Below are 15,263 nucleotides of genomic sequence, written 5' to 3' on the forward strand. Positions count from 1 at the left end.
AAAACTCCCTTCTAGCATACAGTAAGTCCCATTTGCATTTATTAACTCATTTAAACCAAATGCAACAGTCACATTCAGTCACTCACAGAAGGTTACCTGTAGAATTATGATCCCTTTAAATGTAACTCTTGTTCGTACAGAAGTCAACAGCTGTACCAATTACTCTACGGGCCCTATTCAGATTTTTCATGCTCACAGGTGGGTGTCTGATCATATACGTAACCTATACTCACAGTACTGTTGTGTACTAGCATCAAGGGGTGTGTGCGTGTGTGTTTCTCACAGAGAATTTTGCTTAACATTTAGCAGGGTACCTTTCACATACCATGAAAATGACCCAGAACTACTCTCAATGGAGGCACTCTGGTGAGTTTGTGAAGTGCTTATGCACCATATACTTGGCAAGATGCAAGTTTGGCAGGTCCATTATAAGATATACAAGGGCTCTGTGCTAAACGGTGTTCTGATCTGCACCCGCACAACAGCACTTCTCTTCTGCCCCATCCACTGACAAACAGATTCAGGCTTCCCTCACCATGAACTACCATTTTCTATTATTAGTAACCATTTTACTATATACACTGTAAAATAGTAATCACCAGCACGGTATCTGGGGTACCATGGCACCCAGTGATATGTTTCCTAGTGCCTGCTCATGTGTCTGATCGTGGGATCCTGAATGGAACAGAAAATCAAACGGGACCTTTCGTTGGCTCCCTACCAGCTAATGAAGTGTGAAGTTCATCCCAAGCAAATGCACCACATCCATGTCTCCTCAGCATGGTCACAGCCATCCATATGTTTCTGGGCTTAGAAAACACTTCCTCTTCCTTTGGAAAACAAAACCAAATTGCAACTTTCCTGAAGCAACAGTCTAAGGAGGTATCTTTTTGCAAGGACTGCCCATTCAGAAGCAGCAGCCTACTGCAGGAGGTCACTTGACCAGGAACTTCTGAACATTTTGTGACCCCCCCCCCCCAAACATTTTGAGACTGGGCTAATCTGCCATGGCAACCATTTTGTGATTGTGCCCAATGCCTTTTCTCAGCACTGCAAGAGTGCCCATAGACTCCGCAAGATTGGGAACCTCCTCTGCATAGGCTATGATGACTTCAAATTTCTCCAAATAGCCCCTGCTCCTGTCACTTGATAGAAAAACTCACAGATGATATCACATAGTGTAAGTCCCAGTCTAGGTGTGGCTATAATAATTTACCTGATCATCAGCTGTGTATTGCGCTATATTCAGCATTTGATGTTACAGCCCTCTTTCTTGCTACACAAGGAAGCCTGTAAAAACTGAAGTTCTACCAAGCATGTTTTTGGGCCATCAAATTACAGCTGACTTATGACGACCCCATAGGATTTTCAAGGCAAAAGATTTCAGAGGTGGTTTGTCATTTTATTTATTTATTTATTTATTTATTTATTTATTGAGCTTATATACCGCCCCATCCCCAAGGATTGTCTGCCTCCACATCACAATCCTGGTATTCCTTGGAGGACGCCTATCCAAACACTAACCAGAACTAACCCTGCTTAGGTTCTGAGAACTGCCAAGATCAGGCTTGCCTGGTATTATCCTGGAACAATCTAGCTCTTCTTCCAATACTGTTGTATATCAACGGTACTGAATACACACTACAAAAACACATCCAATTTGGGACCATTTTCATGACATGTTGATGGTTATTACACCACCAGTGATAAAAATGTTTTAAAAACTTGAATATTCATAAATGGTCAATTTCTTTAATTCCAATTACATGAAGTCTGGTTTAGCTTAACAGAATGACAGGACACTATCATGTGACATCTCACTGTTCTTTATTTTAAATCACTCTGCCCAAATTCCTCATCAAAACCCCGCAGGTAACTCTGCAGACAAACAACCTCCAAAGCTAGTTATGAGGAAGCTGTGAATGCAGCCACCGATTTCTGCAATGTTTTCAGAGAGTTGGTGATGATCAGCTGTCAGAGAAACAGAGGGTGCCAAATTGCCTAACAAGATAGGCATGTGGCATTGGGAGTGAAACAAACATACATCTGGTATGGTCCAATTATCTTAATGATTAAAGCTGAGAATATTATTTTGATGGTTATTAACTAAGTTCTCTGAAAGAGCAGAAAGAAACAAATTACAGCAGATCCTAGTTTACTTAATGGGCCCCCAGTCCTAAGTGGAGGGGGGGGGAGTGACTTTAGGAGCTGGTGTGCAGCCACGCCAGTGCACTTGTTCACTCCACCAGTGTAAATGGCACTTATACCAATGGGGAGGGCAAACTAGGAAACAGCTGGGTGTCACAGAGATCTGTGGCACTGGGCCCAGAAGACAACCTAGCCCCCAGAGCTGTGTTAGCCTACTCCCAGCGCAGTTGGGAGCATTCCAGGGGTGTTCCTGGGGGTGGAGCCAAAGCTAGTCAGCTACCACTGGACTTTTGCACTGGGAACACCTCTGGCGCAGCTGTCAGACTTATACCACAAAAACAGTGGCGTAAGTCTGTTTCTCCACTGGGGCTCTTTGACTGGCAGGAGAGATTTTGAATTTCCCTCCTGCCTGCACCCCCCGGAGTCCGCCCTGCCTTCACAGTGCCACCCTTGTCCACTGCTGCACTCCCCCTGACATCTGGATTGCGATATTAGTTTACTGAGTTTAGCAACATATTTTTGTATTTGTAAACCCCCCCCCCCCTTTTTTTTGTTCTTCCCTATTCACAGAAGCTATATTGTGGGACGTCAGTCATTTCTGACACTAATAAAAACCAGTGCAAAACTCTAGAATGACGTTATTTGTTTTCAAAAACTTAATTTAAAGATTAACCTGGAAAAGTTAACAATGAACTTATTTAAAATATTAAACTATTCATTGCTGACAAAAGCAATATGGAACTATTCATTGCTGGCAAAAGCAATATAGAAAACTGACACTGGCAACTGTATAGAGGCAACCAAAGGGTGAACCAAAGCACCATCACCTTCAAGTCAAATGAGGGCATCTTGAAAATGACAAATTTGTGGCACGAACATCTTGGATCAAAACTCACTTTAAGTTCAGTAAGCTTATTCCCGATAGTCATGACGTTTGTGAAATACTTGAGATCCTCTGGTAAAAGGCACAATGTCAGTGCAACATTTTACCACGGTTTCATCAACTGCTTTTTATTCTAAAAGTGATTTACTTTGTTTAAAAAAAGAATGTACCATATATACTCGTGTATAAGTTGAGTTTTTCAGCACATTTTTGTGCTGAAAAAGCCCCCCTCAACTTATACATGAGTCAGCTGTATTTTTAAAAATATTTTAGGGTTTTTATTTTGTTAGCCGCCAGGGGGCGCAGTTTTTAGGCTAGTGGCACCAAAATTTCAGGGTATCATCAGGTAACACTCCTGATGATACCAGCCAAGTTTGGTAAAGTTTGGTTCAGGGGGTCCAAAGTTATGGACCCCCAAAGGGGGTGCCCCCATCCCTCATTGTTTCCAATGGGAGCTAATAGTAGATGGGGCTACATTTTGAGGGTCCATGACTTTGGACCCATTGAACCAAACTTTACTAAACCTGGGTGGTATCATCAGGATAATCTCTTGCTGATACCAGCCAGGTTTGGTGATGTTTGGTTCAGGGGGTCCAAAGTTATGACCCCCAAAGTGGGTGCTCCCATCCCCCATTGTTTCCAATGGAAGCTAATAGTAGATGGGGCTACCCTTTTGAGGGTCCATAATTTTGGACCCCCCTGGTGCTCCTGGCTTCACCAAACCTGGGTGGTATCATCAGGAGGGTCTCCTAAAGATACTCTGAAATGTTGGTACTGGTAACATAAACATTCCTCCCCTGACAGGTTGTGTGAATGTCCCTTCTAAAATGACACCTGCCACGTGCAATTTTAAAAAATATGTACACTAAAAATAATGAACTATTCTTTTTAAAAGCAGGGTAGTTTTGTGTCACAGTGAACAGGCATGTTAATTCCAGTTTTTATTGTAAGATCCATTGTTTAAAACCCTTCCTTACAAAAAAGCTAAGGTTTTTGTACTTTTAAAGTTATTGTTGATACCATATTGTTCTTGTTGAGCCACTTACAGAGCTAGTTTACTATTTTTCTTTGAAATAAATATTCAAAAACATTTAACCTACTGATGCCTCAATTAATGCAATTTTATTGGTATCTATTTTTATTTTTGAAATTTACCAGTAGCTGCTGTATTTCCCACCCTCGACTTATATGCGAGTCAATAAGTTTTCCCAGTTTTTTGTTGTAAAATTAGGTGCCTCGACTTATATGCGGGTCGACTTATACACGAGTATATACAGTAATTGCCTTTTACTCTATTGCTGGTGATTTACTGAGAGCAAGAATGCTTTTTCACCACATAGCTATTTTATAAACAGGGCTGTATGCACTTGGTGCAACCACTGCTGTAACACTCAAGGGCCGTTTCCGCACGGCCCCCGAGGCGCCCCCACGCCGGCAAGAATTCTGCCGGCGTGGGGGCGGAGGCGATTAACCGCGCATAGCGTCGCGTCGCTGACCTCAGGGAACGGCCGGAGGAGACGAGGCGTCGCGCATGGTAGCGCCTCTGCTTCGCCTGATCGCACTTGCGCCTTGTCACGTTGCCAGGCCTGCGCACAGCCTCCTGAAGCCCACGCCCGCCTTTGCCCTCCGACCTCCAGGGGTGCGGAGGACAGTGAGGAGAACTTCAAAGCACCAACTGGACAACGACAGGGGACAAGGTGGAGTGGGATAAGGGGGGAAGGGAAACTGCATGTTTCGGCGGTCGCGGTTAAGCACTTTCGCGCCCGCCCGGGGCTGCGCTGTTGGGAGCAAAAGCTCAACCCTTTAAAGGGTTGTTGTTTAGAAAGCGGCCTGGCAGCAGCTCTGAGGAGGAGGAAGCGCGATCCACGTCAGGTTGGAGCTGCTCGCGTTGCGGCAAGCGCCGCCTGTCGCGAATGGCTCCCTAAAGGGCGGCGGCGTTTATCCCGCGTCCCCAGAAATATAAAAAAGGCGTCGCGGAAGGCGGCCAAGGATGGAATCTAGATCTGGTATAGGATTCTGGATCCCTTAAATCTCTGCTTTCACAAGCTTTTCCAAATGGCTGTAAAGAGATGCATGAGGTACAATCTAAAATGTTATAATACAACTGTCTAAGACCTGGGGCCAAGGGAGGGTGGCTTCAATCCATTAAATTGTTTTAGGTAAGCTCTGAAAGAAGCAAAATATATATGCTCAGCCTATAGAACATAAGCATTCTCAGGCAAAACCTGGATTTTTCCTGCAGCAGAATCTGAATTTTTCAGGCACAGAACATTCACAGCCCTGAGTATAACAGGCACAGGTTTGTTTTGACCAATTAAAAGTTTCTTACAAACTGCTCTTCCCTTTATTGTTTATTATTTTTGTAAGAATGATGTCCACACCTTGGACTGAATAAAACCTTTGGAATACACCATGTGCATCTGTAAAAATTATCCCTGTTGAATGACACTGGCCACTTATTCTTTTTTTTAGGATGCTTCTGGAATAAGTTTCTTAACTGCTCCTCTCCCTTTGATTAACTAGAGGCCCAAAGGACAACACTTCTACACCTTATCTGGTGAGTGGGTTACTCAAATTATTTCAGGGTTTCAAATTATTTCAACAGTGAAACAATATGGACTCTATAGTATCTTATCCCCAAGATGCATGAGACAATGTGAGTGCATCACACCAGCGGTTCATCTGGAGGCAGATAATGCACAGATTTAAGCTTTGTTGTGATATGCTGCTATAAACAAAGGCAGAATAGGGCCCAAAGTGTTTGAAGTGGAGGCAATAGACCTGGTGCGTCTTCTGCTAAGCCCCAACCCGCCAATCATATTCCATATACTGTATACATTAACAGGCTTCTAAGTTACAACCAACACTTGACTTTCTACCAGGTAGAAATTTCAGAAATAGAAAGACAAAGGACAATTTTGACCCCACCCCCTCTTGTTCCTCAAAAGGATTCTATGGTCCTTATATAAAATTTAATTACTACTAAAGCCAAAAGCCAACTGAATACAGTAACAGGAAATCATGGCAATGAAAAATGACTTCATATGCAAGCATCGACACACAAGAGAACGTCATGACCTTTTTCTTCATAAAGTTTTCAACGTTGCTCTTAACAATACCCTTTTTTAAAAACATGTTGCTGCATTTCATCAAATTGATGGAGGTAGTTATATGTGTAAAAAAAAGTTTTTACCATAAAAGTAACATGTTGTATTATAATAATACATATCAAGTGTGCAAAATGCCGACAGATTTGTGTTGACCCTTTAAAGTTGAACACAATATAGAGATTCAAATGCATTCTGGTTTTGTAAACCTTTCAGCTGATACATTGGAAGGAGGATGACAGATATTCAACCATGCAAGACGAAGGTCATCATGATTTTATCACAGGTTGATAAAAACACTCAAGCTCCATTCTTGTGGGTAAAATTTTTGATACTCTCAAGATGGGCTTTTCTTATATCTTAAAAAATGCACAATAAGAATGTTTCTTTTTGTAATTTCGGTTTATAATTACATGTTCTGAGAGTCACATTAATGCTAATAGAATGCCATAAACATATATTAGTGGCCAAAAGCCATGCCAACATTAACAGGACCCTTATAAATTTTGTCTTTGGGAACCTTCAAATAACACCCAGGGAGAATGTATTTTTAACATAGGAATGATATCATCTGTATAACTGCTACATGTATCAATTTCAATACTTTTAACTAAAAGAGCTGAAGGAAGAAATGTTCCTCATACCATACATGGTAGTATCTTCCCCGTTCACATTTTAATACTGCATTTTATTAATTTTTGCTTTGCTTCCAGCTACAAATTAAGATACCATATTAGCGTTTTATTTAGTGAACTGATACATACTATAATTATCAGAGCACATCTCAGACAAAAAAATGGTTAGCTACTGTATTGTGTTATAGCAATTCCCCCTTAATACACTAATAACTCTGGAGTCTGCCTGTTTTAAATATTCCCCGAGTTACATATGCAAGCAATAAATTTAATCAGGCAATGCGTTTTGGGGTTATTACAACAGAGCTTCGAAGGTATTTATAGGCAAAAAGCCTAGTGATGAACCAACCAAGCAGCAGAATAACCTCCATCCCATGCATTGAGTCATCTTTACCACTTGTACCAAAGAGCATTTTCATGTGATAATAAAGAATCTTTCTAGACCTGGTTGTTGCAGGCGGAAGTGGTGCAACTCAAAGTTCCACAGGATTCCAAAAGTCTAGTGAGCCCATTAGGATTACCTGTGCAGAGTACTTCTGCCATCAAAAAAGGGAAGGCTTGTACAGATCTCAAGTAGACACGTCTGAGATCTGCTATTTTCCAGAACCCTTTGATTTGCAATGGCATGACCTACCCCACTGTAAACTAAAACCAGTTGTGTCCAGTGTCTATAAAGCTATGTCATAAGCACCTGAACGATGTTTAGGAATAAGAGTGCACCTTCAAAAGACAATACAGAACACAAGAGAAGCTTAAGCAGGCTATATGAATGGCTCTCATTACCAGATGAAAATACTGTCTTTACTGGTACACTTGGTTATAGCACCGGAATATCACCAAAAAAACAGAAAATATAAATATTAATGCACATTTAGCAATGTACGCTGATTCTGAATTACTGTATTTTTCTTCTTCCATTAGTACTATACTTATGATGACATGAACATCATTTCCTAGAGTATGGGATTTCATAAATAACTGAGCAAAATTTGTCCCTTTATACTTCTGTTCACTTTTGAAATTGTGGAGCCTTCTAAAATTAGCAGGAATAGGGTTTGTTTAAACTACTTTGGATTAGCAATTTCAGGGTATAGGTATAACAAACCTGTGGATACAGAGCTTCTGCTATCAACTTTGTGAGACACACAAAAACGAGGTAAAGTGATGTCTTTTATTGAACTAACCTTTGTTGATGAAAAACTTAGCAAGGTTTTGAGTACATCAATGAAATGAAATCTGTTTTATCATTTCTTATTCTTTCAGGCTAGAAAAGTAACATCTCTTTACCAGTGATCCTTCTGAACACATTTAATTTCAACTCATATGACTTTGAAAAAAAAAACTAAGTATTTCCGTACAATGGTAACTCACAAAGAAATGTAATTCAATAAAAGGCCTGAAGTTTATTAGTCTCTAAACTCTGTTCTCTGATAACCTCTACAGTGTATGCTAGTTTCAACAGCCTAATTTAGGCACTCTAAAAGTTACATAAAATAGAAATATGTCCTTCCATAGAAAGAAATCAACTCTTCAGGCTATTTACTCATCATTTGTATCACAAAGAACTTTCTTCTTCTTCTTTGTTCAAACAAATCATTTCAATAGTAATTTGGAGTAACAACTGGAGTGGCACAGTGAACACCTATTTAAAAAAGCTACCTTTCTTTGTTACCTCTTCTATCACTTAGTGACACGCTCCAATCAAAGTTAGGTTTCTCCTTCCTCATCTTAAATTCAAAGTCTTGTATCCCTGCTTGCAGCTACGGGAAATTAAGAAATAAATTTTAGACAAGCATATTATATACTTTTAAAGAAATCAAACAAAGCAAAAATAAACATCTCCATTATCTCTCGCCTTGTCCCACATCTTTAAAATATGACCTCTTTTGACTTACATTGGCTATGGATTCTTGCAAGATCATGTCATGAAAACTCACAGTGAAAATGACAGATGTATAAATAATTCACAGGTAGCATTGAGGTCTTTCCCTAAGTTTTGTTTGGCATTGTTTTCCCCCAAGGTGATTCTTAGCTGTTTACTTTCAATGGAGGCTTTGCTATAAAGGGAAAGCATCAACTCTGTGGTAAAGAGCTTAACCAGTTGTAGGGGGCATCACATATCTGTGGCATTTTTAAAATGAAGTTGGCAACTGCATGACATTGAAAATGCAGATTACACTTACAGTGTCTAGACTTTCATATATGTGCTCAGTTACGATTAAGTGAAGCAAAAGTGTACATATTATCCCTACTGCTATTCTGCTGCTACAGAGCCGCAAATGTGAAAAGCAATACCTTGAAATAAAGATTTCTTTGTTGCCCCTAGCCTACTTAGCAGCACAGTTTAAGTAGACACCAAAAACTGTGCAGTTGAGATGCCTGGTTTTTTCCCCCTTCCCAAAGACGTAAACATTAGTCCCAGTGTCGTAAACTTTACTGTATAGGATGAGACAGAAGATCTGAGGCAGAAACACTATCAAACACTTGTAACAGAAGCTTGCAGGCAATTAGCAGGTTTCTGCAGTTTTTCAGCTTCACTCGTGGGTGGGTCAGCAGCTGCTCGATAGCTAAACACGGGACCTGCACCACCATGCGCGGGACTGAGTGCTGGGTTCTGACGTCGACTGCTTTCAACAATACTTGAAGTGTTGGATGCTAAGCTCTCACGAGTACTAAAAGAGGGGAAAAATACACATACATATATATCTCCATCTACTTTGCCAGGAGGTAAAAAGCATACAAAGTTATAGAAAAGAATTTTTACATTTTCATACAATGTTATTGTAACAGAATAACCTCAACTGTGACTAGCAGTATAACCAGGACTGTGTGAGTACTGCAGCTTTACCCGTGTAGCTTTACACCTGAAAGTTGGTACTGGCTGAAAAATTCAGCATGCTGGGAACCGATAGACATCCTCAATTAAACAAAATTAAAAAGCAACTTCCTAACCTTTGTGATAGCAAAGATAGGTTTGCAAAGTTTAAGCAATAACTGTTAAAATGCTCAAAGCCACAAAAGGGTTCAGTGACCATCGGTCATCATACTTCTTACTGTTAATACTTGAAACCTTCAGTATTAGAGAATTCTGATCGTGAACAAATGTCAGCATGCTGAAGTTACAATTTGCCATTCAAGTGAGGCAAACAATATCTTCACATTGCTGGGAAAACATTTTTGCTGGTACACTCAATAACAGGGTCCTTGCATATCAGCTGTGGGGTGGTATGACCAGGGCTGGAGCGAGGAGGAACTGCGCCTGGGACACATGTGCACCCTGCGCCCCTTCACGCCCCCGCCCTGACGCACACCTGGTGCGTCGTGCACCCCCCCATCCCCTTGGTGCTACGCCACTGGGCATGACTGACTAAGTTATGGGAAGTACAGTTGCATCACCATCTCCATAGAGCACTTCTTACACATCTATCCCTTTTCCCATTACGTACAGCAGGGGTCCCCAACCTTATTGAGCCTGCTGCACCTTTGGAATTCTGACAGTGTGGTGAGTGCAGCCACAAAATGGATGCCATATAATGGCTGCTGGCCACAGGAGGTGGAGTGAGAAAGGCAGCCACAGTAACACAATAATTTTTTTTTACAAAATTTATTTTTTTTACAAAACATAACAGAGTAGAAAAAAAGGACACAGGCACAAGAATAACAGACAAACATAAGATGAATCTGCATTAATTATAACAAATAGTGAAGGGTTTAAAAAACATTTAGGATAAGTAATATTTTGATTTAAAAATTGGCAATTAAATTAAATTAAAAGTTGGCCAATTAAATCTCCAATGGTCAATTAATCAGCCTGCTAGGCAAAAGCCCTTCCTGGCCCCACCTACTTTTTGAAAATACTGGACGGGCACCAGGAAAGGTATCAGCAGCCACCATGACAGCCACGGGAACCAAGCTGGGGACCTCTGGCATACAGAATAATTCAGGGTATATTTGAAAAGGTTTTTTTTAACTTCCAACACAGAACATGCTAGCGATGTGGACACCTATTTCAATTTTTTATTGGTAACCACAGAATGAATTTATGCATGGACCAATCATGTTTTAGGAAATTAATTTTAATTTTAATGGAACAACCACATCTTTAATCCTTGTGTGTCTATGCTTGTAAACATAGTCAGTAGTGTCAGACGCAAGTAACAATTACAGCATGTTATGTTAGGTGGCTTTTCTATTTACCCTACATGTTCCCTAAGTCTTCAAGGCAATCGACAATATTTTGCTGTTGAATCCCCCTACTTTGCCTTGATGGTTCTCCAAGTATTCTCAAGTACAAATACGATTTGCTTCAGTGTGTTTCTTCCACAGACTGCTATCATTCTACTAAGATTACCATTCCCTTCCACCAGGAGCGCCCCATCTCTTTCTGCAGTTTCCTTGTCAAAAACTTCCTGTGAAAAAACACCAAAACCAATGAAAAATCTCAATTTTTAAAAAAAGAGTGTGTCAGAAGTAGGACAACTCTCTTATTACCTTGTAATTACCCAAGGCTCCCAATGACAATGTTGACCCCAGAAACTATATAGAAGGTTTGAAGCCTTATGTTGGTTTTTCTAAAGCAGTTTTTTGTTGTCCCAGGTAGGAGAGCTGGAGAGGTAGAGTGGATTCATAAAACACATGTTAAGAACCCAGACAGCTGTTCCATCAGTTTTCTCTGCTGTCCATTCCAGGAGGAGAAACCATAATTTGGTTTTTGTGTTAACACAGCAGCATACAGATCTCCTAAAACAATCTCAAGTGGCCCAAAGATGCCATTATCTCTATTGGAGAGGGGTCACAGCCTTTTAAATAGGGGTGCAGTGGCGTTCCCTAAACATATGTTCCTGGAATGTTGATCCACTTTGATGAAAAGTCAATAGAATATTTCACATGCTCACTAGTCTACTACAGTTAGCAAACCAGGAAGGGTAGGATCTCCTCAGAATGGGCCTGTCCTGGAGAAGAATATTTTAAAATCCTTGTGTAATTACCTGGATGGGATTAGTTTTGGTGTTTACGTAAGGCAGGGTAGCATTTTGGGGGTGACTTCCCCTCTCTGATAGTTTTTGCTTTGTTCTGGGTCATTACCCCCAGTCCCAGCTGCTAAGGGAGAAAACAATCTCAACCACCTCCTACTGCCTACTCCCGTGCTGTGGGAGGCAAGAACGTGCATCTGTTAAGAAACTGTTCTTCCCCGGCAGGTGTTTTAAAACAAAGTCAGATTTGGAAGAAAAAAAATCAGCCCCTTGCAATTGTTCAGTATTTAATTTTCGGGGACTCTTAAGGGTTCCAAATTTTTATGATCTGTCCCCTCAAAAGATTCAGTGACTCCCAACCAATATCTCCACATAGCCAAAGGTAGTTTAATAGCGGCTGCCTCTTCCTCCAAATAGCCCAATTACATTTCATCTCATTGAACTTTTGGGAGAGGTAAGTGCAGGGGTATAACTGCTTTCCCTCCCCTGCTTCCAGAATAATGGCTCCAATTGCCATGTCACTAGAGTCCACCTGGACCACAAACTTCTTTGTGGGATCAGCATGCCTCAACACTGGTTCCGTGGTAAACAGTTTCTTGAGATTATCAAATGCCTGCTGACATTCAGAGCTACATTCAATTTTCTTGTCAGGTAGCTTAGCACTGCTCCTGTTCCTCTTGTTTTTAGTACATCTGTGAGAGGGAATGGCACCTGAGCAAAAGTGGAGATGAACATGCCGTAGAAATTGGAGAATCCCAGGAAGCTCTGCAACTGTCTGCAGGTCTTAAGACATCCCAGATTTTTGCTGGGTGCATCTCAAGGCCTGCTGCCTGGACCCAGTATCCCAGAAAATCCAATTTATCTTTGTAGAATTCACACTTAAGACAATTTTACATACAGCTGATTTTCTTTTAATTACTTCAACATAGTCCTCACCAGCTCTACATGATCCTCATACTTCTCAGAACAAAACAGCACATCATCTAGGTTCATGACCACACCCCGACATAGATGTACATGGAGTAGTTCATTTATTAAGTTCATAAACATTCCTGGGGTGCCACTCAATCCAAAGGCATAACCAGATATTCAAATTGCCCTAGTAGTTTATTAAAAGCAGATATCCCATCCTTAAGGGATGCAAGTCCAGTAAAGATTTTTCCCTTTGTCAGATACCCTAACAAGTCCTTGATCAATGCGAGTGGATATGTGTTTGACACTGAAATGGCATTTAATCCATCGTAATCCATGGATGATCTTGAAGGCCCATCTTCCATCTTCTTAAACAAAACTGGGGCAGCCAAGGAAGAAGAGGCAGGACTGATGAAACCCTGCTCTAAATTCTTGTCCACAAACTCCCTGGATGCCTTTCTCCCTGAACTCATTGAACACAGTTCTCCTTTAGGGAGGATTGCTGCTGGCAGTAATTCAATAGCACAATTCTTGCAGTTGGGGGGGGTAGGGGTAGGGGGTGGGGAGGAATTAGATTTTTCTTCCTCAAACACTTTGCAAATATCAGTATACTCTATCAGGGTGTTTGTCCCAGTCTCACCTGCAATACCTGCCAAGCTGCTTTTATGGACTGTCCCATTTAAGTCAACTGGCTGGCTTTCTGGAAGATTTTCCTGCCTCCAGACATGAGTTTTACAGTATTGATCAGATAAAGAGATGACACCTGGTGGGCCACTGCGATGAGCAGACAGCTGGACTAGATGGACTCTGGTCTGATCCAGCTGGCTTGTTCTTATGTTCTTATGACACAAGTACTCCAATTAATGTCAGGATCATGCCTGGCAAGCCGGTTTAAACCAAGTATGAAAATAAATTTGGTTACTGGAATAATTGCAAACTGTAACAGTTCTGAATGGTTATAAATGCCCAGTACTACCAGAGAAGTAAAGTGTATCATGGGTCCCCCCGCCCAGATTCTTGTCAATTTGTTTCAACTGCATGGGGTGCTGTAACCCCTGCACTGATAATCCCAGCCACTGCCAGGTTTTTCAGGTTGTGACTATAGTCTGAGTCTATAACCCCTTGGAGGGTCATATGGGTCCCTTCTGATAAATTTTCAGTGGGACAAAAATAGGGTTCGCATAGCCACTCATCATGTGTCGTATGCCTTTCCTGGAAGCCTGCCTTGTGGTTCAAGTTAAGACAGATTTGATTTGTTTTCCTGTGGCTGGTGGGCACTTGGCTACTCATCCATCAGATCCTCTGAAGACAGACGCTCCTCCGCTCTCTGCTCTTGTCCAGATGTCATCAGTGCATTTGCCTGTTGGAAGTGGTGTGCCGGGCTTCTCCTTTGCCGGGATGGCTCACCACCTCAGTAGCAGCTCCTAGTGTTGATTGGCTCCCCACCCGGCTTTCCTCTGGGAATAAGTAGCCATCAAATGCCCTTCTCCTTCGCATTGTAGGCAGAGCCCTAAATGCATGTGGCGGTCTCTCCAATTAATCATGTCTCTCTGCTGCAGATCTGCCTTCAGGTTCCCGGTCAGCTTCTTAGGCTTAGCCAATCAGCTCTCACATTGCTCAGCAAACTTAACCATTTGGATGCGATTCTCAGTCTCACCTTCCAATCTCACCTTGCCCATCACCATTAGGGATAATCCTGCGTGAGCGCCACCTGTAAAATCTCAGGGTTTGGCCTGTCTCAGAAGTACTGTACCCTAGACAGAGTCAATTACTCAGAGTCAAAAACTCAACAGAGTTTCACACTTTGCTCATGAGGAGCCGAAACTCATTAATGCAAACACTAACTGGCCCTGTGCCTTTCAGCAATGCTCCAACATATCTGAAACGGTTTGCATCAGAAAGGAAAGTCCAACCCCACTCTTGTATGGACCTAGACACCTGTATTTTAAAACATGGGAGCTTCTCTGTCAGTTCTACCTCACGTGCCACTGAGGGGCACCCAGGTGGCAGTGGCCCCACTGTTGCACCTGGTCCTGGAGTGGGTCGGTGGGGTTGCTGCACCTCTGCTGCTGCACACAAGTCCCAATGCCATCTCCTCTCTGCTCACCTGCCTAGTCCAGGGCAGCAGAATCTGCTCTCGCCCATTCTCTATCAGGTGAAGCTAAAGTTTCTTAGAACTCCATGGGATGGAACTCATGAAACACTCCTTGAGTTTTAACAGTTCACCCTGCAGGGCGAGTGTTTCCCGTTCCTGTTGGCTCCGCTTGTGGTGCATTGGAAGGGCCCGCCCAATGTGAGCATCCCACTTGGCCAGCTCTCTCATTCATCTCTGCCTCGGGTCAGGCTCCTTCTTGTCGAAGTCGTAAAAATCCCAGCACCTTTGCATCCCACTGTCCTCCTGGTTCCTGTTGGGATAGTCTTTTATTGGGTTCTGGCTCCAACCCCTTGTCTGATCTTAGTGTTCCAATGGGGCATCCACCTGTGCCCTGGACCAGGCTGGTGCCTCTCCCAATGATTCGTTCAAGCACCTCGTTCTGCTTGTTTCTAGCTCACCCCACTTCTACATTGGAATAACCCATAATAGGGGCCCCTTGTCAGTCATGGC

General features: G+C 42.1%; 1 protein-coding gene across 4 annotated transcripts in view; it reads right to left on the reverse strand.

Moving 5' to 3' along the window:
- Positions 1 to 7,930: 7,930 nt before the first annotated feature.
- Positions 7,931 to 15,263, reverse strand: part of STOX2 (storkhead box 2) — a 136,659-nt gene continuing 129,326 nt past the window's right edge. For all 4 annotated transcript variants that reach the window (XM_048509232.1, XM_048509233.1, XM_048509235.1 and 1 more), the window contains exon 4: positions 7,931 to 9,445. In XM_048509232.1, coding sequence (XP_048365189.1) covers positions 9,250 to 9,445 — 196 coding nt within the window. In that variant the 3' untranslated portion in view covers positions 7,931 to 9,249. The remainder of the gene's footprint in view (positions 9,446 to 15,263) is intronic.

Source organism: Sphaerodactylus townsendi, linkage group LG10 (genome assembly GCF_021028975.2).
Source record: "Sphaerodactylus townsendi isolate TG3544 linkage group LG10, MPM_Stown_v2.3, whole genome shotgun sequence".
Classification (NCBI taxonomy): Eukaryota; Metazoa; Chordata; class Lepidosauria; order Squamata; family Sphaerodactylidae; genus Sphaerodactylus; species Sphaerodactylus townsendi.